General features: G+C 43.8%; 1 protein-coding gene across 1 annotated transcript; it reads left to right on the top strand.

The window, feature by feature from the left end:
• Nucleotides 1-26,393, top strand: LOC118401722 (receptor-interacting serine/threonine-protein kinase 2-like). The gene is given in 18 exon segments (XM_052477236.1): nt 1-25; nt 28-98; nt 100-191; nt 535-688; nt 3,105-3,260; nt 5,124-5,281; nt 6,492-6,541; nt 6,925-7,086; nt 7,900-7,985; nt 8,408-8,512; nt 14,700-14,784; nt 15,036-15,242; nt 22,821-24,164; nt 24,457-24,666; nt 24,724-24,951; nt 25,026-25,214; nt 25,272-25,328; nt 25,386-26,393. Coding segments are annotated over 13 exon segments (1,782 nt in total). The 3' UTR covers nt 23,252-24,164; nt 24,457-24,666; nt 24,724-24,951; nt 25,026-25,214; nt 25,272-25,328; nt 25,386-26,393.

Raw genomic sequence — 26,393 nt, 5'->3', positions numbered from 1 at the left:
ATGGAGCAGCAGCACATGGGCTGTTTGTTGTCTCACGAGCAAATCTACCGGTGATCTCCTATCAAAAGCTGACGGATTTACATTACCTGAGCAATGGTGGGTTTCGGAAGCGTGTTCAAGGCACAGCATTCCGATTGGCGGACCACCGTTGCCATCAAGGGCCTGAAATTGGATTCTCCTGTTGGCGAAAGGTATTTTTCGTTCAAGTCATTCCACCAGATTAAGTAGGACTATGCCATTAGGTTTTATCTGGCTAGAATCAGTCATTGCCTACTCAAATTAGATGTTGATTCATTTATCCAGAGGCCCCTTGCGATTGCCTTTACAGAATGCTGCTGCTGTCTACATTTTGGACTGACAGTCAGTAACAGCAACAGAGTGGTAGAGACCTTGATTTCTTCTCATGCCCCTATGAATGGGAGACTGTACTTTCTCTATACACATGAGAAAGCAACAGGAATGTTAATCCATGTGCCATCATGGCACCATGACACGAATGCCAAAAGGTGATCTAATCCAGGACTGTGTTTGCAGGGAGAGGAATTGCCTGCTGGAGGAGGCGGAAGTGCTCCACAAGGCCAGATTCAACTACATCATCCAGATCTTTGGCGTGTGCAACGAGCCTGAGTTCTTCGGCATCGTCACCGAGTACATGAGCAATGGCTCGCTGGATCAGCTGCTTCACGAGGTAGGCCTACATACACTTAGTAAGAACAGTGTCCGTGCATAAACAAGGGAGTCGGGACTGAGTCTCTTGTCATATCAGTCTATGGGGTGGAATTTCTTTCTCCAACTGTTTCAAACAGAGTTATAGTATGAGTTCAATCATTTTCGAATGGAGAAGCAGCCACTGAAGCGGCCAGCAGCATACCACCCCGCATCCCACTGCTGGCTTGTTTCTGGAGCTAAGCAGGGTCATGATTAGATAACCTTTTGGCATTCCTGGTTGGTCCCTAGATGGATAGATCAGATGCTGCTGGAAGTGGGGTTGGAGGGCCAGTAGGAGGCACTATTTTCTCAGGTCTAAAAAAAGATCCCAATGCCCCAGGGCAGTGATTGGGGACACTGCCCTGTGTAGTGTGCTGTCTTTTGGATGGGATGTTACACAGGTGTCCTGACTCTCTGTGGTCACTAAAGATCCCATGGCACTTATCATAAGAGTAGGGGTGTTAACCCCGGTGTCCTGGCTAAATTCCCAAGCTGTCCCTCATACCATCACTGTCACCTAATCATCCCCAGCTTACAATTGGCTCACTCATCCCCCTCTCCCCTGTAACTATTCCCCAGGGAGTTGCTGTAAATGAGAATGTGTTCTCAGTCAACTTACCTTAGTTAAATAAAAAATAAAAATGGACAATTCAGGTTTTGGTATCAGTTTACTGCTATGCTCCTACTAGGATGGGAAATGCGAGTGCTGCAATGTTGGTACAAAGTGTTTATGGCTCTTTAGCCGTAATCAGGATATTTTTGACTAACCTTTTCTTGGCAACACTTTCTTCGTTCTCAATACAGAAGAAACCTGTCCATTTATAAAGAGGCTGTGGTACTCCAAAAACCTGTTATTATTGTATATGGCGGCGAACCGTCATTCAGGGTAAGTGGGGCCATCTGTTTTGAGCCCCACATTTTTTTGCCAACCATCCCCAAAACAAATGTTAAAAAATTAATAAAATATATATATACACTACCATACATTTTTTGGTCCTTTAAAATAACATAAAATGGATCAGAAATACAGTGTAGATGTAACGGTTCTCTTGGTGTGATGAAGGAGAGTCAGACCAAACCGCAGCGTGTAGATTGCGATCCATGTTTAATAAACAACGTAAACACGAATAAACACAAACACTACAAAACAATAAACGTAATGAAAACCGAAACAGCCTATACTCGTCAACTAACACAGGAACAAAGACACTAAGGACAATCACCCACGACAAACTCAAAGAATATGGCTGCCTAAATATGGTTCCCAATCAGAGACAACGATAAACACCTGCCTCTGATTGAGAACCACTCCAGACAGTCATAGACTTTGCTAGATACCCCACTAAGCTACAATCCCAATACCACCACCAAAACCCCAAGACAAAACACACCACAATACAAAAACCCCATGCCACACCCTGGCCTGACCCAATACATGAAGATAAACACAAAATACTTCGACCAGGGCGTGACAGTAGATATTGTTAATTTTGTAAATGACTATTGTAGCTGGAAACGGCAGATTCTTTTAATGGAATATCAACATAGGTGTACAGAGGCCAATTTCAGCAACCATCACTCCTGTGTTCCAATAACATGTTGTGTTAGCTAATCCAAGTTAATCATTTTAAAAGGCTAATTGATCATTAGAAAACCCTTTTGCAATTATGTTAGCACAGCAATAAACTGTTGTGCTGATTTCAAAGAAGCAATAAAACTGGCCTTCTTTTGAGTATCTGGAGCATCTGCATTTGTGGGTTCGATTGCAGGCTCAAAATGTCCAGAAACAATGAACTTTCTTCTGAAACTCATCAGTCTATTCTTGTTCTGAGAAATAAAGGCTATTCCATGCAAGAAATTGCCAAGAAACTGAAGATCTCGTACAACGCTGTGTACTACTCCCTTCACAGAACAGCGTAAATTGGATCTAACCAGAATAGAAAGAGGAGTGGAAGAACCCGGTGCACAACTGAGCAAGAGGACAAGTACATTAGAGTGTCTAGTTTGAGAAATAGACATCTCACAAATCCTCAACTGGCAGCTTCATTAAATAGCACACCCAAAACACCAGTCTCAACGTCAACAGTGTAGAGGCGACTCCGGGATGCTGGCCTTCTAGGCAGAGTTCCTCTGTCCAGTGGCTGTGTTCTTTTGCACATCTTATCTTTTCTTTTTATTGGCCAGTCTGAGAGATGGCTTTTTCTTTGCAATTCTGCCTAGAAGGCCAGCATCCCGGAGTCGCCTCTTCACTGTAGTATCAAAGCCAATGACGAATTTTCGAACCAATACATTCTTCTTCACTTTCTCGTTCTCTCCCTACTATTTCCACTCTACCTTCTGTGTAGACTTTTTTTTCACATGTACTCTTTCCCCTTGTCTCCTCCCACACTCTGTAGAATAACCTTTACCCCCTGCTGGCCTGGTCGTTGAGGCTGCGTGTCCTGTACGAGATAGCTCTGGGGGTGAACTTCCTACACAACATGACCCCCCCCCTCCTGCACCACGACCTCAAGACACAGAACATTCTGCTGGATGGAGAGTTTCATATCAAGGTGTGTGTGTGTGTGTGTGTGTGTGTGTGTGTGTGTGTGTGTGTGTGTGTGTGTGTGTGTGTGTGTGTGTGTGTGTGTGTGTGTGTGTGTGTGTGTGTGTGTGTGTGTGTGTGTGTGTGTGTGTGTGTGTGTGTGTGTGTGTCAACCTCAGTCTTATTAAGCTTGGACTCACATTATAAAGTCTAATTCCTGTTTGCAAAGGCAATTTGTTACATTTTAAATTACATTTAGTATGACAGTTGTCTTCATGGTTTCAATTAGTGATGCACCGATATTACATATTTGGCCGATACCGATATTGCGATATTTTCCTTGGGGTGGCAGCATCATGTTGTGGGTGTGCTTTGCTGCAGGAGGGACTGGTGCACTTCACAAAATAGATGGTATCATGAGATAGGAAAATGATGTGGATATATTGAAGCAAAATCTCAAGACATCAATCAGGAAGTTAAAGCTTGGTTGCAAATGGGTCTTCCAAATGGACAATGACCCCAAGCATACTTCCAAAGTTGTGGCAAAATGGCTTAAGGACAACAAAGTCAAGGTATTGGAGTGGCCATCACAAAGCCCTGACCTCAATCCTATAGAAAATGTGTGGGCAGAACTGAAAAAGCATGTGCGAGCAAGGAGGCCTACAAACCTGACTCTGTTACACCAGCTCTGTCAGGAGGAATGGCTGCCCGAAACGTTTGACCCAAGTTAAACAATTTAAAGGCAATACACTCAATTAGCATTTGGGAGCATGTAAACTTCTGACCCATTGGGAATCTCTACTATTATTCTGACATTTCACATTCTTAAAATAAAGTGGTGATCTTGACTGACCTAAGACAGGGAGTTTTTACTATGGTTAAATGTCAGAAATTGTGAAAAAGTGAGTTTAAATGAATTTGGCTAAGGTGTATGTAAACTTCCGACTTCAACTGTATGTCCTCATTTACCAGTAAAACATAATCAGAACTTATTTCTTTCACTTACTTTCTGTGCTGTTTCATTTGTTCAGTTTCATTCTCAACCAGGATTTCACTGCTTTACATGAAGTTTCAGCTCTGTCTGTCCATGGCCTCTCTTCCTCAGTGCGTACTGTCACTTTGTCCTGTTTCCATCCTGTCCAGCTGTGTATTTAACACTTCACGTAAACCCTGTTTCTTGTCTGCATCGAAGTAGTGGTCCTTGTACATAGCATCGAGCATGGTGGCGACACAGTAAAGAGAATGCGACTGAATCGCTTGTTCACAGCCTGTGTATGCAGTTTTGTTGAGCAGGTATTTCAACGCCATGACAGCGGGTATCGCGTCTGCTGCAGGCGCAGCAGATGTGCTTATTTCTCGAGTCAGTTGTTCGAATGGAGCTAGCTAGTGTGTTCATGTTTCAAACATGTTCTCAAATGCCATTGAAGTGGCAGCAGCGGTATGACAACCAGCACATTCATGAGCAATACGACTTACCTCAGTACGAAATCCCAGACGACCTACTCTGCTGTCCGACTCGACATGCTCATGGGGCAGATATCGCTGGTCCAAAAATGTCAGTCGTGAAGCTAAGAGCAGTGACTCTATTAACTGTGGAACTCCGGTAGAGCAACATCTGAACCGGTGCTTGACCAGTCGGCGAAAGCCAGTGGGGGTCAGGAGAGACGGTTAGAATATGAATGCACACTTTGTCCACACTTTGTTTACACTTGTCTTTTCCTACCTGTACTGACTTTGTTGACATCTTTATTGAGGAAACATGTACCTAGGGCTACGACTCTGATACGCGGTTGTCTCACCTAGCTATCTTAAGATGAATGCACTAACTGTAAGTCTATCTGGGTAGGAGCATCTGCAAAATGACTCAAATGTAATGTAAATGTCTGTCCAGATAGCAGACTTTGGCCTGTCTAAGTGGCGCCAGCTGTCGATCAGTAAAGGCTCGGGATCCAAGCCACCTGAGATGGGAGGCACCATCATCTACATGCCCCCAGAGGAGTACGAACCCTCCAAGAACCGCTGTGCAGTCGTCAAACACGACATCTACAGGTGAGCCAGCCAACCAGAACCAGGGTTTGAGTTCTAGCTATGTTGACAGATCTCTTTGTGCTTTACAGAGCATCTCTGGCATGACAATGAAAATCCGTGCACTCGGCTAAAGTATGAAGTGATATGACATCCGGGCTACCGAGGAAGAATATTAACATTTCTTCAGACCACTGTCTTACAGGTGCCTTCACGATTCAATGTGTAATATAAAACGTACCCAGATCTACTCAATTATTTAATTTTTTTTGTTTTGCAGTAATAATGACTGACAATAACTCCCTTAACCAAATCCTATGTGAGTCAAATGCAATTTGAAACGTGGGTGAAATTTGAATAGAAAATATGTTTCTCTGGAAGATGAGCAGTCTTTCTGTGGTGACCCACCACTTTTTTTTATTTTTTTTATTTATCCTTTATTTTACTAGGCAAGTCAGTTAAGAACAAATTCTTATTTTCAATGACGGCCTAGGAACAGTGGGTTAACTGCCTGTTCAGGGGCAGAACGACAGATTTTGTACCTTGTCATCTCGGGGATTTGAACTTGCAACCTTTCGGTTAATAGTCCAATGCTCTAACAACTAGGCTACCCTGCCGCCCACTTTACAACACAACTACAACATTCTCAGTGTATCTTTTTAAAGGGAGAGGAGAAGAAGTGTGTCAGCCAGCTAAGGATTTTTGACATAACTTTCTAAGAGAAGTCTCTGTAACGCAAGGCACGTTTATTATTTAACCTACGGTAAAACTACAAGGTACGTTTACTTAGCTGACGGTAAATCGGACCACATTCCTCACAAACAGTGAGTTACTTTGTGTTAAGCTCCAATTTCAATTTCATCTCAGTGATTGACTATAGGGAGCTTGCCCTTTCTAGATGAACGCCGCCTTAAATGAATCCTTTGTTAGAGCAAATATGTCAAAAAGGAAACGTAGAAAAAAAGACATGACACTAGCCCTTCAACTTCCCCTAACCTCTGATTTACATTCACTGGGGCTTTTGGGACTTAAACAGATGTCATTATGACTGAGTCATTTTGTCACTGGAAATTGTGTTGGTGTAAGACTGAGGAAATGAAATGTGTGACTTCCTCCCTTTAAGGGAAGTCCAACTCATCTGACATAAGTGTTTTTTTTGTCCCCAGAGGCTGCTATTCTAACTGTGGGCCAAATAATGTGATGTTCCTGTTTTTCGTGATGTTCCCGTTTTTAGTTACGCTATCATTATGTGGGAGGTGCTATCCAGGAGGATACCATTTGAAGGTAAGTCATTGTGTAGATTCTTTCTTTACTGTTAGAATGCATTGCATTTGGCAACATTAGTTCTGTATAAGAATCATGGATGTTAATGACCTCACTTTTGTGGAAGCATATATTGTAGCTTCATTCAAAAAATAGAATTTTGTCAGCTATATGTATGCTTCCATAGATATAGATTAGCCACATGACCTCACTGTGTTTGTAGTCAGTGACGTATACCAAACTCACGAGTTGACGTTTCTGGTCCTCTGCATGCTCGAAAAAAGGAAAAACAAAGACCAAATATAGTTAGTTGGTGGCAGAGGTGGGATTTCCAGCCTCAAGTGATATTAAATCTTCATTCGGAACTAAAACGCTGAGTGAGAATTGGTATGTTTTCTGTACAGAGGCAACCAACCCCATGCAGGTCATGTTCAGCGTACTGCGTGGGATACGTCCCGACATAGGCCTGGACTGTCTACCAGGGGACATCCCCAGCAGGGAGACACTCATCAACCTCATGACCTGCGGCTGGACCGCCAACCCTGACGAACGGCCCTGCTTTTTCAGTAAGAGACATAATAATAATAATAGTATATTTATTTTCTATAGCGTTTTTCATTTACAAGTAGAATCTCAAAGTCACTTAAATCAAATAAGGGAGTTCTTGGGCAATAGTCTTCCACAACTTCAGATGCAGTTTGGAAAAGCAGAGAGGGAGAGAGCATTGTGATGGTGCAGCCAGGCAGGGAGGTAGAGATCCTCTGACAGACAGGTCCCAGAGTGCTTCATCGGGCACCTCGTCGTCTTCGACGTTCACAGCTCTTCCTTTGTAGTTAGGCTGGATCGTCCACCACAAGAAGTGTAGCACCCACCTGGGTGATACTTCGGCGGCAGTAAGACCACCACACCTCGGCAGTAGTCCGGAGAAACTCCCTATGAGACGAGCCTCTCCATCCCCTCACACCCAGTCCACTTCCCTCCAGGAACCTGGGCAGGCCAACAAGCTGATGCTGCTGATCGGTGTTGCTGCATCGTTCAAATCATATTTTAGCTTGCGACCTCTAACCTTTGACCTCAATTCATTTGTAAGAGCCATGACCTCCAACTCATTACCTTAACGTAGGATGAAGTTGCCCCTAGACACAGATCTCGGATCAGTTTGGTGCTTTCCTAACCCAAATGGTTAGTTAAGGTTCTATCTGATTCTGGATCTGCCCCTGTCACCTTACCTTGTTACTTGGAGCTGAAACCGTCCTTGATCAACATGTCTAGCGCAATATTTCAATGTATTATCAATGTATTATCTATGTAGGTGTTGCAAGTATACATTTGACCCTGAAATCTACAGAGTCATAACCACTTCTCCCTGTCTTGTGCAGTGTGTGTGATAGAGCTGGAGCCAATGCTGAGGAGGTTTGATGAAATTGACATCCTGGAGGCCGTGCTGGAGGTCAAGAAGTCAAAGGTCAGTCAGCGCAAGACTGCACAGGACACAGGTCACAAGGAAAATAATTTGGCAGGATATGTTTGGCAGTGCAAACACGTTTGTCAATATATATACAGAGTTCCAAGTCATTCAGTGTGACTCAAGTAACACTGTATGTGTCTATTGCGAAAGGTTTTCGTTGCACAAATTTGATGACATCAGACCTGACCAGGGTTTGCAGCGTCGTGTTTCGTGATATGGCTTGAAATAGATGACTCGACAAATGACGAACAGAGAGACAAATGGATGACTTGACGTTTCGGTACAAATATTCCGGCACCGCCTACTTTTACTTTATTCTTCAACATTAGGAGGTGGAAGAAAATGTACACAGTGATTTGCATCTGTTTGTGGCATCGTATATCATATTCCCTCTCTTTCTCGTCCCCCTCTCTCTCTAGCTGATGAGGAGGGCAGGCTGCTACTCTGCCACACCCGTGGCGGGTGAGAAGGGGAGGGAGGAGAAGATTTTAAACATTCTGAAGGACAACCCCAGTCCCTGGCAAGTGAGTACACTGACCTTTGAAACAGCACCATCCACAGGGGATAAAGTTCTGTCACTGCAATGGATGTCCGTCATATAGATTCTGGAGAGGACGTTTATGAGATCGGTGAAGATCAATAAAAATCTCCTGGGGGGGCTTGGTTTGGTTTGAGATGACACAGCTTAATGCAGACAGAATACAAATGTATTCTCAAATATTCGATTTTCTCAGTTATGCCGTGTGCACAGAACTGACGTGCATGATTGTTGCTGAAACGCCAATGTTCAGATGAAGGGAATTTAAATAGTTTATAATGTACTTCACAGCGGCGCTCAACTCAGACAGCTGTACGTTGCTCTAGCTGCTGGATAAGTAATTCAAAGCCTCTACTTTATCACTCAGGATATAACTTTCCAGTACTACTATATTTGCCATGTAACATTGTTAAAAGAACATCAGACAACAAACACCATAGTAGAATAGTTTACCTAGTCGGCTTGAGGTCGTGTGGTTTAATGCGAGAAAAATATTCCTCTCGAGGCGCATTCAAGTTGTGACAGCCATAGGAGGGAAACGTATTCTGAAAGCAGTCAATGCACTACAAAGCACCCCCACACCTCCTCCTCCTCCATGCTTCACCGGTGAGAAACACACATGCAGAGATCATCCGTTCAAAAATCTCTGATTTGGACTGATCAGAGCAAAGGACAGATCTCCACCGGTCTAATGTTCATTGCTCGTGTTTCTTGGCCCAAGCAAGTCTCTTCCTCTTCGTCCTTTAGTAGTGGTTTCTTTGCAGCAGTTTGACCATGATTTCACGCAGTCTCCTCTGAACAATTGATGTTGAGATGTGTCTGTTACTTGAACTCTGTGAAGCATTTATTTGTGCTGCAATCTGAGGTGCAGTTAACTCTACTGAACTTATCCTCTGCAGCAGAGGTAACTCTGGGTCTTCCTTTCCTGTGGCGGTCCTCATGAGAGCCAGTTTCATCATAGCGCTTGATGGTTTTTTGCGAATGCACTTGAAGAGACTTTCAAATTTCTTGAAATTTTCCGAATTGACTGACCGTCATGTCTTAAAGTAATGATGGACTGTCGTTTCTCTTTGCTTATTTGAGCTTTTCTTGCCATAATATGGACTTGGTCTTTTACCAATTAGGGCTATCTTCTGTATACCCCCCTACCTTGTCACAACACAACTGGTTGGTTCTAGCGCATTAAGAAGTTAATAAATTCCACAAATGAACTTTTAACAAGGCACACCTGTTAATTGAAACGCAGTCCAGCTCACAATCTCATGGAAGCTGGTTGAGAGAATGCCAAGAGTGTGCAAAGCTGTCATCAAGGCAAAGGGTGGCTACTTTAAAGACTCTTTTGTTTTAACACTTTTTTGTTTACTACATGATTCCATATATTTTAAAATGTAAAAAATAAAGAAAAGACCTGGAATGAGTAGGTGTGTTCAATCTATTGACGGGTACTGTGTATATTATACTGAATAAAAATATCAACGCAACAATTTCAATGATTTTATGAGTTTCATATCAGGAAATCGGTCAATTTAATTAAGAATTCATAAGGCCCTAATCTACGACTTTCACATGACTGGGCAGGGGTGTTGGATCCATGTGGCTCAGTTAGTAGAGCATGGCACTTGTAACACCAGGGTTGTGGGTTCGATTCCCACAGGGGACCAGTATGGATATAGGCATTGTCGCTCTGGATATGGGCATCTCGTAACTTGCAGTCATGAGTGATCCTTGAAGGGCATAGGCCCATGCACTAGCCAATCAGTATGAGTTTTTCCCCACCAAAGGGTTTTATTACAGACAGAAATACTCCTCAACACCCCCATCAGACGATCCCGCAGGTGAAGAAGCCGGTTGGACGTACTGGCAAATTCTCTAAAACAATCTTGGAGGCAGCTTATGGTAGAGAAATAAACATTCAATTCTCTGGCAACAGCTCTGGTGGACATTACACCTTGAGACATCTGTGGCATTATGTTGTGTGAAAAACTGCACATTTTAAAGTGGCCTTTTATTGTCCCTAGTCAGGCGGATGGATTATCTTGGCAAAGGAGAAATGATCACTAATAGGGATGTAAATACATTTCTGCACAACATTTGAGGGAAAGAAGCTACTTTTAGCAAATGTATACAAATATCAAATCTGAAATACATTATTTACCTAAGTATTCAGACCCTTTGCTATGAGACTCACAATCGAGTTCAGGTGCATCTTGTGGTAAATTGATTGATTGAACATGATTTGGAAAGACCCCTGTCTATATGAGGTCCCACAGTTGACAGTGCATGTCAGAGCAAAAACCAAGGCATGAAATCGAAGGAATTGTCTGTAGAGCTCAGAGAGAGGGTTGTAATCGAGGCACAGATCTGGGGAAGGGTTCCAAAAAAATGTCTGCAGCATTGAAGGTTCCCAAGAACACAGTGGCCTCCATCATTCTAAAAAGGAAGAAGCTTGGAACCATCAAGACTATTTCTAGAGCTGGTTGCCCGGCCAAACTGAGCAATCGCGGGAGAAGAAACCGATGGTCACTCTGACAGAGCTCCAGAGTTCCTCTGTAGAGATGGGAGAAACCGTCCAGAAAGACAACCATCTCTGCAGATCCCAACAATCAGGCATTTATGGTAGAGTGGCCAGACGGAAGCCACTCTTCAGTAAAAGGCACATGACTGCCTGCTTGGTGTTTGCCAAAAGGCACCTAAAGACTCTCAGACCAAGATTCTCTGATCTGATGAAACCACGCCTGAATGCCAAACGTCACGTTTGGAGGAAACATGGCATCATCCCTAAAGCATGGTGGTGGCAGCATCATGTTGTGATGATGTTTTTCAGTGGCAGGGACTGGGAGACTAGTCAGGATCGAGGGAAAGATTAAATTAGCAAAGTACAGAGAGATCCTTGATGAAAACCTGCTCAGGACCTCAGACTGGGGTGAAGGTTCACCTTCCAACAGGACCACAACCCTAAGCACAGACCCAAGACAATGCTGAAGTTTCTTTGGGACAAGTCTCTGAATGTCCTTGAGTGGCCCAGCCAGAGCCCGGACTTGTACCCGATCGAACATCTCTGGAGAGACCTGAAAATAGCTGTGCAGCAACGCTCCCCATCCAACCTGACAGAGCTAGAGAGGATCTGCAGCGAAGAATGGGAGAAACTCACCAAATACAGGTGTGCCAAGCTTGTAGTGTCATACTCAAGAAGACTCGAGGCTGTAATCGTTGCCAACGGTGCTTCAACAAAGTACTGAGAACACTTATGTCAGAACACTTATGTCAATGTGATATTTCCGTTTTTTTTTTTAAATACATTTGCACACAAAAATGTACTAAATGTCACTAAATCAAACTTTTTAAATGCACTTCAAATTAAATTTGATTGGATGTATTCATATTCTTCAACTTCATATTAATGGATGGAGAATCCAACATATTAAGAACTTGTAGATAAAATGTGAAATCAACCAACATCCTTCATATAAAAGACAATATCAAAAGATAAAAGTGTATTATTAATATCGTGAATTTGCATTCCTATTTATAAGGCAAATAGTAACTACTTCTAAACTTCCAAAGATCCAGTCAACCATGGATGAATGACAGTATACCCTAGCTACTCGATAAAATGATGGTGGCCTTTGTTGGACACATCAGATGTCAATGTAGCCTACATAAACCCAAACTCACTCCACATACAGCTTGTGTAAGAAACGTTTGTTACTTTCAACTATTCAATGTTATTTTGGTAGAATACGCAAATGAATATGGAAGCTGATCAATGTCAAAATGTGTTGACATGATAGCGAAAACTGAAACATACACAGCTTGTTTGTTACCAAAGCTAAGCAGGTTTTTATAGAGGTAGGCATCTGGATGGTACACTCCTGGATGGTAGACCAATTCTAACTTAAGTGCATTACCCCTCCTAACAGTAGGAGTCACTGTTCAGGCAGGAATCGTTGGACTTCTCCTTTCATTTCAATATACAGTACGTCTTTATTTAGATTGATGGCATGGCGTTGAAACAATGACATTGATTTAAACATTCCATTGCACTATCAACATTGAAACAAGACCAAATAACATGTGTCTAAATCAAGTCTTAAATCAAACATAATTTCAACCAATAATGCAAGCATTTGGAACACCTGCTCTTTCCATGACATAGATTGACAATTGTCACTTGTTAAATCCACTTCAAATCAGTGTAGATGAAGGGGTGGAGACAGGATAAAATACACTGCTCAAAAAAATAAAGGGAACACTTAAACAAGACAATGTAACTCCAAGGCAATCGAACTGTCCACTTAGGAAGCAACACTGATTGACAATACATTTCACATGCTGTTGTGCAAATGGAATAGACAACAGGGGGAAATTATAGGCAATTAGCAAGACACCCCCAATAAAGGAGTGGTTCTGCAGGTGGTAGCCACAGACCACTTCTCAGTTCCAACGCTTCCTGGCTGATGTTTTGGTCACTTTTGAATGCTCGCGGTGCTTTCACTCTAGTGGTAGCATGAGACGGAGTCTACAACCCACACAAGTGGCTCAGGTAGTGCAGCTCATCCAGGATGGCACATCAATGCGAGCTGTGGCAAGAAGGTTTGCTGTGTCTGTCAGCGTAGTGTCCAGAGCATGGAGGTGTTACCAGGAGACAGGCCAGTACATCAGGAGACGTGGAGGAGGCCGTAGGAGGGCAACAACCCAGCAGCAGGACCGCTACCTCCCCTTTTGTGCAAGGAGGAGCAGGAGCACTGCCAGAGCCCTGCAAAATGACCTCCAGCGGGCCACCAATGTGCATGTGTCTGCTCAAACGGTCAGAAACAGACTCCATGAGAGTGTTATGAGGGCCCGACGTCCACAGGTGGGGGTTGTGCTTACAGCCCAACACCGTGCAGGATGTTTGGCATTGCCAGAGAACACCAAGATTGGCAAATTCGCCACTGGCGCCCTGTGCTCTTCACAGATGAAAGCAGGTTCACACTGAGCAAGTGACAGACGTGACAGAGTCTGGAGAAGCTGTGGAGAACGTTCTGCTACCTCCAACATCCTCCAGCATGATCGGTTTAGCAGTCATGGTGTGGGGTGGCAATTCTTTGGGAGGCCGCACAGCCCTCCATGTGCTCGCCAGAGGTAGCCTGACTGCCATTAGGTACCGAGATGAGATCCTCAGACCCCTTGTGAGACCATATGCTGGTGCGGTTGGCCCTGGGTTCCTCCTAATGCAAGACAATGCTAGACCTCATGTGGCTGGAGTGTGTCAGCAGTTCCTGCAAGAGGAAGGCATTGATCCTATGGACTGGCCCGCCCGTTCCCAAAACCTGAATCCAATTGAGCACATCTGGGACATCATGTCTCGCTCCATCCACCAACACCACGTTGCATCACAGACTGTCCAGGAGTTGGCGGATGCTTTAGTCCAGGTCTGGGAGGAGATCCCTCAGGAGACCATCCGCCACCTCATCAGGAGCATGCCCAGACGTTGTAGGGAGGTCATACAGGCACGCGGAGGCCACACACACTACTGAGCCTCATTTTGACTTGTTTTAAGGACATTACATCAATGTTGGATTAGCCTGTAATGTGGTTTTCCACTTTAATTTGACTGTGACTCCAAATCCAGACCTCCATAGGTTGATAAATTTGATTTCCACTGATAATTTTTGTGTGATTTTGTTGTCAGCACATTCAACTATGTAAAGAAAAAAGTATTTAATAAGAATATTTAATTCATTCAGATCTAGGATGTGTTATTTTAGTGTTCCCTTTATTTTTTTGAGCAGTGTAATACTTTTTAAGCCTTGAGACAATTCAGAAATTGATTGTGTATGTATGCCATTCAGAGGGTGAACAGGACACGGTAGTAGGTGCCAGACACACCGGTTTGAGTGTGTCAAGAACTACAATGCTGCTGGTTTTTCACGCTCAACAGTTTTCCATGTGTATCAAGAATGGTCAACCATCAAAAGGACATCCAGACAACTTAACACAACTGTGAGCATTTGAGTCAACATGGGCCAGCATCCCTATGGAATGCATCCCTACGGACACCTTGTAGAGTCCATGCCAAAACAAATTGAGGCTGTTCTGAGGGCAAAAGGGGGAACAACTCAATATTAGGAAGGTGTAGTAGATTGGAGCGGTAACCAGATTTTCTTACCGTCCTTCTCTCACTGCCATAGGGAAGCTCTTGGTCTTGCTCCTCCCAGGACACGGACATCTCCCGACCGAGCTCCCTCACTAGCACCAATGCCCCACCTTTTAAAGGTAAGCCTACCTCCTTTCCTGTACTGTGATTGACAGCTGCAAATGACTGCTGAAGAGTTTCCTGAGTACTATTCTGTTGCTGCGTTGTATACTCTTCTCTTTTGAAAAGACTTTGAATTGATACATCTTTCCTCAAGTTAATGAGGAGAATATCCTCCTCTTCTTCCCTGGAGGAGCCTCCTCTGATTGACACCCATCTCTCCTCGTCTCCCATTCCCCCCCCCCCAACCCCTCCTTCTCATCCCTCCTAGAAGTATCCCTCACGTCGTTCATATCCCACAACCTGGAGCCCCTCAGAAAGCAGACCCTAGAGGACAACCACCTCAACGACTACCCCCAGAGTGCCAGGCCGCTGAATAACCTCAATATTCCCCTCAAACCAGGCCTACCGGAGACGGAGTGTGTGATGCACCTGGACAACCTCACCCTGAAGTCACAGCCATACCAACCACAGCCAGGTGAAAGAAGTTCACAACCAAATCACAACATGACTAACATTACACCCTCCTAGTCTCACTACCTACAGTGCCTTCAGAAAGTATTCATATCCCTTGAATTATTCACAATGTTGTTGTGTCACAGCCTGAGTTCAAAGTGGATTAAATATATTTAAACCACAATAGCCCATAATGACAACGTGAAAGCATGTTTTTCAACATTTTTGAAAATCTATTGAATCTAAAATACTGATATCTCACGTACATAAGTATTCACACCCCTGAGTCAATACTTTGTAGAAAATCTTAATCAAAGATTATTTTTGTTCTTGCATACACATTTGGTAGATGTTATTGCGGGTGTAGAGAAATGCTTGTGATTCTAGCTCCAACAGTACAGTAATATCTAACAATTCAGAACAATACACACAAATCTAAAAGTAGAAGACTGGAATTAAGAAATACACTGAACAAATATATAAACGCAACATGTAAAGTGTTGGTCCCATGTTTCATGAGCTGAAATAATAAATCTACACACAAAATAGCACCAAAAGCTTATTTCTTTCAAATGTTGTGCACATATCTTTATATCCCTTATTAGTGAGCATTTCTCCTTTGCCAAGATAATCCATCCACTTGACAGGTGTGACATATCAAGAAGCTGATGAAATCGCATGATCATTACACAGGTGCACCTTGTGCTGGGGACAATAAAATGCCACTTTAATTTGTGTCGTTTTGTCACACAACACAATGTCTCAAGTTTTGAGGGAGCGTGCAATTGGCATGCAGGAATTGGCATAACTGCAGGAATGTCCACCAGAGCTGTTTCCAGAGAATAGACATTTCTGCCTCCAATGTCGTTTTAGAGAATTTGGCAGTACTTCATACCGGCCTCACAACCACAGACCACATGTGACTACGCCAGCCTCAGGTGCTGCGGAGTATTTCTGTCTGTAATAAAAGCCATTTGTGAAGAAAATAACTCTGATTGGCTGGAGGGTCATGTCAGGATGAGCCTGCAGGAAGGGTACCACATGAGGGAGGAGGATGTCTTCCCTGTAATGCACAGCATTGAGATTGCCTGCAATGACAACAAGCTCAGTCCGATGATGCTTACACACCGCCCCAGACCATGACGGACCCTCCACCTCCAAATCGAGTACAGACCTCGGTGTAACGCTCATTCCTTCGACGAATAATGGGAATCCGCCATCACCCCTGGTGATGTGCCCGTAGGCGACATTGTTGCTGGTGATGTCTGGTGAGGACCTGCCTTACAACAGGCCTACAAGCCCTCAGTCCAGCCTCTCTCAGCCTATTGCGGACAGTCTGAGCACTGCTGGAGGGATTGGGCGCTCCTGGTGTAACTCGGGCAGTTGTTGTTGCTCTCCTGTACCTGTCCCGTAGGTGTGAAGTTCGGCTGTACCGATCCTGTGCAGGTGTTGTTACACGTGGTCTGCCACTGCGAGGATGATCAGCTGTCCATCCTGTCTCCATGTAACACTGTCTTAGGCGTCTCACAGTACGGACATTGCAATTTATTGCCCTGGCCACATCTGCAGCCCTCATGCCCCCTTGCAGCATGCCTCAAGCACGTTCACGCAGATGAGCAGTGACCCTGGGCATCTTTCTTTTGTTGTTTTTCCAGAGTCAGTAGAAAGGCCTCTTTTTTAGTGTCCTAAGTTTTCATGACTGTGCCCTGTGCCTACCGTCTGTAAGCAGTCTTAAAGACTGTTCCGCAGGTGCATGTTCATTAATTGTTTATGGTTCATTGAAAAGCATAGGAAGCAGTGTTTAAACCCTTTACAATGAAGATCTGTGAAGTTATTTGTATTTTTACAAATTATCTTTGAAAGACATGGTCCTGAAAAAGGGCTGTTTCTTTTTTTTCTGAATTTATGTACAGTGCATTCAAAAAGTATTCAGACCCCTTGAGTTTTTCCACGTTTTGTTACGTTACAGCCTTATTCTAAAGTGTATTAAATCAAACTGCACACGATACCCCAAAATGACAAAGCAAAATAAAAATGAAATATCACATTTTACATAAGTATTCTGAGCCTTTACTCAGTACTTTGTTAAAACACCTTTGGCAGCGATTACAGCCTGAAATCATCTGACGCTACAAGCTTGATACACCTGTATTTGGGGAGTTTCTCCCATTCTTCTCTACAGATCCTCTCAAGCTCTGTCAGTTTGTATGGGGAGCGTCACTGCAAAGCTATTTCCAGGTCACTCCAGAGATGTTAGATCGGGTTCACGTCTGGGCCACTCAAGGAAATTGAGACTTGTCCAGAAGCCACTCCTGCATTGACTTGGCTATGTGCTCAGGGTTGTGGTCCTGTTGGAAGGTGAACCTTCAATCCAGTCTGAGGTCCTGAGCGCTCTGGAGCAGGTTTTCATCAAGGATTTCTCTGTACTTTGCTCCGTTCATCTTTCCCTCGATCCTGACTAGTCTCCAAGTCCCTACCGTGACCATTGGGTTCATGGTCACCTCCCTGACCAAGGCCCTTCTCCCCAGATTGCTCAGTTTGGCTGGCCAACCAGCTCTAGGAAGACTCTTGGTGGTTCCAAACTTCTTCCATTTGAGAATGATGGAGGCCACTGAGTTCTTGGGGACCTTCAATGCTGCATACATTTTTTGGTACCCTTCCCCAGATCTGTGCCTTGACACAAACCTGTCTCTGAGCTTTAAAGACAATTTCTTCAACCTCATGGCTCGATTTTTGCTCTGACAGGCAATGTCAACTGTGGGACCTTTTTATATAGACAGGTGTGTGCCTTTCCAAATCATGTCCAATCAATTGAATTTACCACAGGTGGACTCCAATCAAGTTGTAGAAACATCTCAAGAATGATCAATGGAAACAGGTTCCACCAGAGCCTCATCGCAAAGGGTCTGAATACTTGTGTAAATAAGGTATACATTTGCAAAAAAATATGTTTTTTTTGCTTTGTCATTATGGGGCATTGTGTGTAGATTGAGGGGGGAAAGATATGTAATCAATTTTAGAATACTTTCCGAATGCACTGTGTGTATTAGCTATTTGACACTTGGGGGGGTCAGAGCAAAACGGAGAACACCATCCTGACTTTGCATATCTGTAAAGTAAAAATATGTACAAAAAAACGTATAAAATAAATCAAACTTATGTTACTATAATATTGCTACACATATGTACAGTTGAAGTCGGAAAGTTACATACACTTAGGTTGGCGTCATTAAAACTCGTTTTTCAACCACTCCACAAATTTCTTGTTAACAAACTATAGTTTTGGCAAGTCGGTTAGGACATCTACTTTGCATGACAAGTCATTGTCATTTCCAACAATTGTTTACAGAGATTATTTCACTTATAATTCACTGTACCACAATTCCAGTGGGTCAGAAGTTTACATACTCTAAGTTGACTGTGCCTTTAAAAAAGCTTGGAAAATTCCAGAAAATGATGTCATGGCTTTAGAAGCTTCTAATAAACTAATTGACATCATTTGAGTCAATTGGAGGTGTACCTGTGGATGTATTTCAGGGGCCTACCTTCAAACTCAGTTCCTCTTTGTGTGACATCATGGGAAAATCAGCCAAGACCTCAGAAAAAGAATTGTAGACCACCACGTGTTTGGTTCATCCTTGAGAGCAATTTCCAAACGCCTGAAGAGGTACCACATTCATCTGTACAAACAATCGTACTCAAGTATAAACACCATTGGACCACGCAGCCGTCATACCGCCCAGGAAGGAGACATGTTCTGTCTCCTAGAGATTAACATACTTTGGTGCGAAAGGAGCAAATCAATCCCAGAACAACAGCAAAGGACCTTGTGAAGATGCTGGAGGAAACTGGTACAAAAGTATCGATATCCACAGTAAAGCAAGTCCTATATCGACATAACCTGAAAGGCCGCTCAGCCAGGAAGAAGCCACTGCTCCAAAACCGCCATAAAAAAGCCAGACTGCGGTTTGTAACTGCACATCGTACTTTTTGGAGTAATGTCCTCTGGTCTGATGAAACAAAAATATAACTGTTTGGACATGATGACCATCGTTATGTTTGGAGGAAGAATGCTTGCAAGCCGAAGGACACCATCCCAACCATGAAGCAAGGGGGTGGCAGCATCATGTTTTGGGGGTGCTTTGCTGCAGGAGGGACTGGTGCACTTCACAAAATAGATGGCATCATGAGATAGGAAAATTATGTGCATATATTGAAGCAACATCTCAAGACATCAGTCAGGATGTTAAAGCTTGGTCGCAAATGGGTCTTCCAAATGGACAATGACCCCAAGCATACTTCCAAAGTTTTGGCAAAATGGCTTAAGGACAACAAAGTCAAGGTATTGGAGTGGCCATCACAAAGCCCTGACCTCGGTCCTATAGAAAATGTGTGGGCAGAACTGAAAAAGCGTGTGTGAGCAAGGATGCCAACAAACCTGACTCAGTTACACCAGATCTGTCAGGAGGAATGGGCCCAAATTCACCAAACGTATTGTGGGAAGCTTGTGGAAGGCTACCTGAAACATTTGACCCAAGTTAAACAATTTAAAGGCAATGCTACCAAATACTAATTGAATGTATATGTATGTATGTATGCATGCATGCATGATGTATGTAAACTTCTGACGCACTGGGAATGTGATGAAAGAAATAAAAGCTGAAATAAATCACTATTATTCTGACATTTCACATTCTTAAAATAAAGTGGTGATCCTAACTGCCCTAAGACAGGAAATGTTTTACTAGGATTTAATGTCAGGAATTGTGAAAAACTGAGTTTAAATGTATTTGGCTGAGGTGTATGTAAACTTCCGACTTCAACATGTGTGTATGTGGATGATATATAAAACATTTAAATATGAATAAATAATGAAATATCACATTTACTGAAGTCTACATTCCAATTTGCATTGACTAGAATACAGTATATACATGTAAAATTAGTAAAACAGTATGTAAACATTATTAAAGTGGCCAGTGATTCCATGTCTATATACATAGAGCAACAGTGGTGCAGCTGGTGCAGCTGTAAAGGTTTGTGAGGATCTTAGAGGCTAAGCCACATTTTTTTCTGCCTCCTGAGATTGAAGAGGCGCTATTCTGCCTTTTCACCACATTCTGTTTGGGTGGACCATTTCAGCCTCTTAAGGTGCAGTGTTGAGTAACCGGGTGACAGACGGCCAGTGACAGTGACTAAGTTCAGGACAGGGAACTGGGTAGAGGCTGGCAAGTGATGGCTATTTAACAGTCTGATGGCTTTGAGATAGAAGCGGTTTATCAGTCTCTCTGTCCCAGCTTTCATGCACTTGTATAGACCTCGCCTTCTGGATGGTAGCGGGGTGAACAGGCCATGGCTCGGGTGGTTGATGTCCTTGATGATCTTTTTGGCCTTCCTGTGACATTGGTCTTCCTGTGCTGTAGGCATCCTGGAGGGCAGGCAGTGTGCTACCGGTGATTCGTTGGGCAGACTGCACCACCCTCTGGTGAGTCCTGTGGTTGCGGGTGGTGCAGTTGCTGTACCAGGCCCAACAGCCCAACCCATTCTGTTTGGGTGGACCATTTCAGATTGTCAGTGGTGTGTACGCAGAGGAACTTGAAGCTTTTCACTTTCTCTACTCCGTCGATGTGGATAGGGGCGTGTTCTCTCTGCTGTCTCCTGAAGTCCATGATCTGTTCCTTCATTTTGTTGAAGGAGAGGTTATTTTCTTGGCTCCCCCGCCAGGGCCCTCACCGTCTGCCTGTAGGCTGTCTTGGCTGTCTTGTCATTGTTGGTAATCAGGCCTACTACTGTTGTGTCGTCTGAAAACTTAATGATTGAGTTGGAGGTCTGCGTGGCCATGCAGTCATGGGTGAACAGAGTACAGGAGGGGGCTGAGCACGCACCCTTGATGTGGCCCGTGTGTTGAGAATCAGCGAAGTGGAGGTGTTGTTTCCTACCTTCACCACCTAGGGGAGGCCCGTTAGGAAGTCCAGGACCCAGTGGCACAGGGCGGGATTTAGCATTTTTGGCAGCAATTACAGCTGTGAGTCTTTCTGGGTAGAGTCTCTAAGAGCTTTCCACACCTGGATTGTGCAACATTTCCCCATTTATTCTTCAAGCTCTGATAAATTGGTTGTTGATCATTGCCAAAACCATTTTCAGGTTTGGCCGTAGATTTAAGTCAAACCTGTAACTCGGCCACTCAGGAACATTCACTGTCTTCTTGGTAATCAATTCCAGTGTAGATTTGGCCTTGTGTTTTAGGTTATTGTCCTGCTGAAAGGTGAATTAATCTCCCAGTGTCTGGTGGTAAGCAGACTGAACCAGGTTTTCCTCTCGGATTTTGCCTGTGGTTTGCTCCATTTCATTTATTTTTGTTATCCTGAAAAAAAATCCTCAGTCCTTAACGATTACAAGGATACCCATTACATGATGCAGCCATCACTGTGCTTGAAAATATATAGGGAGAGTGGTACTCAGTAATGTATTGGATTTGCCCCAAACATAGCACTTTAAATTCAGGACAAAAATAAAATTGCTTTGCCACATTTTTTACAGTATTACATTAGTGCCTTGTTGCAAACAGGATGCATGTTTTGGAATATTTGTATTCTGTGCAGGCTTCCTTTTCACTCTGTCAATTAGGTTAGAATTGTGAAGTAACTACAATGTTGCTGAACCATTCTTAATTTTCTCCTATCACAGCCATTAAACAGTAACTGTCTTCAAATCACCATTGGCTTCCTGGTGAAATCACTGAGCGATTTCCTTCCTCTCTGGCAACTGAGTTAGGAAGGAGGCTTGAAACTTTGTAGTGACTCGGCGCATTAATACAACCATCCAAAGTGTAATTAATAACTTCATCATTATCAAAGAGATATTCAGTGTCTGCTTTGTTTTTTGTTTTTTTACCTATCTACCAATAGGTGCCCTACTTTTGAGAGGCATTGGAAAATGTTCCTGGCCTTTGTGGTTGAATCTGTGCTTGAAATTCACTACTTAACTGAGGGACCTTACAGATATTTGTGTGTGAGGTAGAGATTGGGTAGTCATTCAAGTCATGTTAATAACTATTACTGAACACAAGTGAGTCCATGTAACTTATATTATGTGATTTGTTAAGCACATTAGGCTCCCGAGTGGCACAGTGGTCTAAGGCACGTCACTACAGACCCTGGTTCAATCCATGGTTAGATCCCGAGCTGTATCCCAACTGGCCTTGATCAGGAGTCACATAGGGTGGCACACAATTGGCCCAATGTTGTCCGGGTTAGGGGAGGGTTTGGTTGGGTTAGGCTGTCATTGGAAAATAAGAATTTGTTCTTCACTGTCTTGCCTAGTAAAATAAAGGTTACATTTTTTTTTAAAAAGCTAATGTTTACTCCAGAACATATTTATGCATGCCATAAAAGGGATTGAATACTTATTGACTCAAGAAATTTAAGCATTTAATTTTAATTTTATGTAAAACGAAATTCCAATTTGACATTATGGGGTATTGTGTGTAGATCTGTGACACCATATCTAAATTGTCGAATAAGTCTTGGTGCGTATACTTTCTTTAGGCACTGTATATTACCTCTCATCTAATACCTACTTTGCCCCCCACCTTCCCCAGATTTCACCCTGCCATCAAACCCCCTCTGCTTGGGCCCCATGGCATGCTGGATCGCGGCACGGCGCGAGGAAATCGTCTCCAAGATGACTGAGGCCTGCCTGAACCAGAGCCTGGACGCTCTGCTTGCATGCTCTCTCCTGATGCACGAGGACTATGAGCTGGTGGTGAACCGGGCCACGCGCACTGCCAAGGTCCGCCAGCTCCTTGACACCTGCCACCGTCACAGCGAGGACTTCTGCCGCGTGGTGGTCCGCAAACTCAAGGACAGCAAGCAACTGGGCCTGCAGCCATACGCCCCAGAGCTCGGCTCCCTTGTGGCCGCACCAAACACCAGCACACCCCCACTCTCGGTGTCCGACAATAACCCAAGGAATTACTGGGACAGAACTAGTCCAGAGAAGACCAGAGACCAGAAAGACTATAAACTGTAAAATACTTAGCTCATTGAGCTACTGTAGGTGGTGGAAAAATACCCTACTGTCTCTTAGTCCTGGGTCATTTTCATTAGGCAACACATGGAAGAAAACTAACTCAAACTGAATAGACTACCTGAATGTTTTCCTTTGCACAATTTTTTTTGAAACTTTTTGCTACAGTGTGCCCTAATGAATATGACCCTGGGTCATACTGTGAACTTTGACCTTAGTGGGGGATGGTAAAGCCCAGCTGTCTCTCACATTGCTCATGGTGGTACCCACTCACACAGAGCAAAACTGTATGTTGCTACTGTTCATCAAACTGTTGAGCAAAAATACTTGAAGGTAAAACTACCTTTTGAAAAACAAAATCCCATCATCTTCAGAAACATTCCCGTTCTCTAAAAAGCAGAGGATGGGTTGGGATTGACAATCAAAATCCGTTAGTAATTAATCCAGGCTTTGAATAATTATATAATTATAATTAATAAAATTATAATTATATTATGGATTTCAGAACATTTGTCTGGTAAATAATTTTGTTCTCTCAAAACATTCCCTTTGTTCTGAGTGATTGGGGTACAGGCCCTGGAGTCTTGAGTTCTGCTTCTATGCATCCTTCTGTTCTCTCCCCTCGGCACGGTTTTATCCAGAGAAATATATCCAGACAGACTGTAACATCATACTCATCTACAGTATGGCTCTGGTTTTACTATTATTTTCAGTGGACAGTTTAGACTCATCTGTAGCTCTCCGGGTCCGATAAGATACTCGACTGGAGTTCTGCCGTGTTGAGGTCACTGTAGCTCTCCAGGTCCGATAAGATACTCGACTGGAGTTCTGCCGTGTTGAGGTCACTGTAGCTCTCCAGGTCCGATAAGATACTCGACTGGAGTTCTGCCGTGTTGAGGTCACTGTAGCTCTCCAGGTCCGATAAGATACTCGACTGGAGTTCTGCCGTGTTGAGGCTCAGGTCTGATAGCTCTCCAGGTCCGATCTCAGATACTCGACTGGAGTTCTGCCGTGTTGAGGTCACTGTAGCTCTCCAGGTCCGATAAGATACTCGACTGGAGTTCTGCCGTGTTGAGGTCACTGTAGCTCTCCAGGTCCGATAAGATACTCGACTGGAGTTCTGCCGTGTTGAGGTCACTGTAGCTCTCCAGGTCCGATAAGATACTCGACTGGAGTTCTGCCGTGTTGAGGTCACTGTAGCTCTTCAGGTCCGATAAGATACTCGACTGGAGTTCTGCCGTGTTGAGGTCACTGTAGCTCTCCAGGTCCGATAAGATACTCGACTGGAGTTCTGCCGTGTTGAGGTCACTGTAGCTCTCCAGGTCCGATAAGATACTCGACTGGAGTTCTGCCGTGTTGAGGTCACTGTAGCTCTCCAGGTCCGATAAGATACTCGACTGGAGTTCTGCCGTGTTGAGGTCACTGTAGCTCTTCATGTCCGATAAGATACTCGACTGGAGTTCTGCCGTGTTGAGGTCACTGTAGCTCTCCAGGTCCGATAAGATACTCGACTGGAGTTCTGCCGTGTTGAGGTCACTGTAGCTCTCCAGGTCCGATAAGATACTCGACTGGAGTTCTGCCGTGTTGAGGTCACTGTAGCTCTCCAGGTCCGATAAGATACTCGACTGGAGTTCTGCCGTGTTGAGGTCACTGTAGCTCTCCAGGTCCGATAAGATACTCGACTGGAGTTCTGCCGTGTTGAGGTCACTGTAGCTCTTCAGGTCCGATAAGATGGAGTTCTGCCGACTCACTGGCTCTTCAGTTCTGCCGTGTTGAGGTCACTGTAGCTCTCCAGGTCCGATAAGATACTCGACTGGAGTTCTGCCGTGTTGAGGTCACTGTAGCTCTCCAGGTCCGATAAGATACTCGACTGGAGTTCTGCCGTGTTGAGGTCACTGTAGCTCTCCAGGTCCGATAAGATACTCGACTGGAGTTCTGCCGTGTTGAGGTCACTGTAGCTCTCCAGGTCCGATAAGATACTCGACTGGAGTTCTGCCGAGTTGAGGTCACTGTAGCTCTCCAGGTCCGATAAGATACTCGACTGGAGTTCTGCCGTGTTGAGGTCACTGTAGCTCTCCAGGTCCGATAAGATACTCGACTGGAGTTCTGCTGTGTTGAGGTCACTGTAGCTCTCCAGGTCCGATAAGATACTCGACTGGAGTTCTGCCGTGTTGAGGTCACTGTAGTATCATTGTATTTTGGGTATTTCTTCACCACTGCCTTTCCGAGCCATGTTTTTATTTCTCTTGTAGACTGTGCACTTTCTGTTCATAGGAGCTTTAGTCGACATAGGATGGGTCAAAACTGTTGAGGCCTTATCTCTTTATATGATATGTACATCCCCATCGAGAAGAAAAAGAAACGCACACCTATTAAGGCGAGGCGCTGGCTCGCGGATTAGAAAACTTGAAAATAAAGGAGAGCCGCACACTCTAGGAGCTCAGATGCAAAAATGTCATATCCGACAGGGTATAATCATCAGGGTGTAATCATCAGGGTGTAATCATCAGGGTGTAATCATCAGGGTGTAATCATCAGGGTGTAATCATCAGGGTATAATCATCAGGGTATAATCATCAGGGTGTAATCATCAGGGTGTAATCATCAGGGTATAATCATCAGGGTATAATCATCAGGGTGTAATCATCAGGGTGTAATCATCAGGGTATAATCATCAGGGTATAATCAAACACTGCGAGATGGCTCGTTTATATTGTGTCAAAAGACACACGGGTGTCTGTAATCATGACCAAGAGTGGCCTAATATCCATTGGTTAATTCTCAAATATTAAAATTGCATACAAATAACAGCATACAAAAAACAAATGGATAGCATACGATCATGAATTAATTTTAGACTACACAAGCTTACAAACAATTACAATGGCAAAGTCACAATAATCAGGTCTCAACGTAGACTTTGATCTGAAGCCATTATTGTGACTTTGCCATTGTAATTGGCCACACCAGATACTGACTGTTACTTTTGATTTTGACCCCCCTTTGTTCAGGGACACATTATTCCATTTCTGTTAGTCACGTGTCTCTGGAATTTGTTCAGTTTATGTCTCAGTTGTTGAATCTTATGTTCATACAAATATTTACACATGTTAAGTTTGCTGAAAATAAACGCAGTTGACAGTGA

The sequence above is a fragment of the Oncorhynchus keta genome, chromosome 23, assembly GCF_023373465.1.
Source record: "Oncorhynchus keta strain PuntledgeMale-10-30-2019 chromosome 23, Oket_V2, whole genome shotgun sequence".
Taxonomy (NCBI): domain Eukaryota; kingdom Metazoa; phylum Chordata; class Actinopteri; order Salmoniformes; family Salmonidae; genus Oncorhynchus; species Oncorhynchus keta.
Note: the sequence above shows the minus strand (reverse complement) of the source record. Positions and strands in the feature narration are given on the sequence as shown.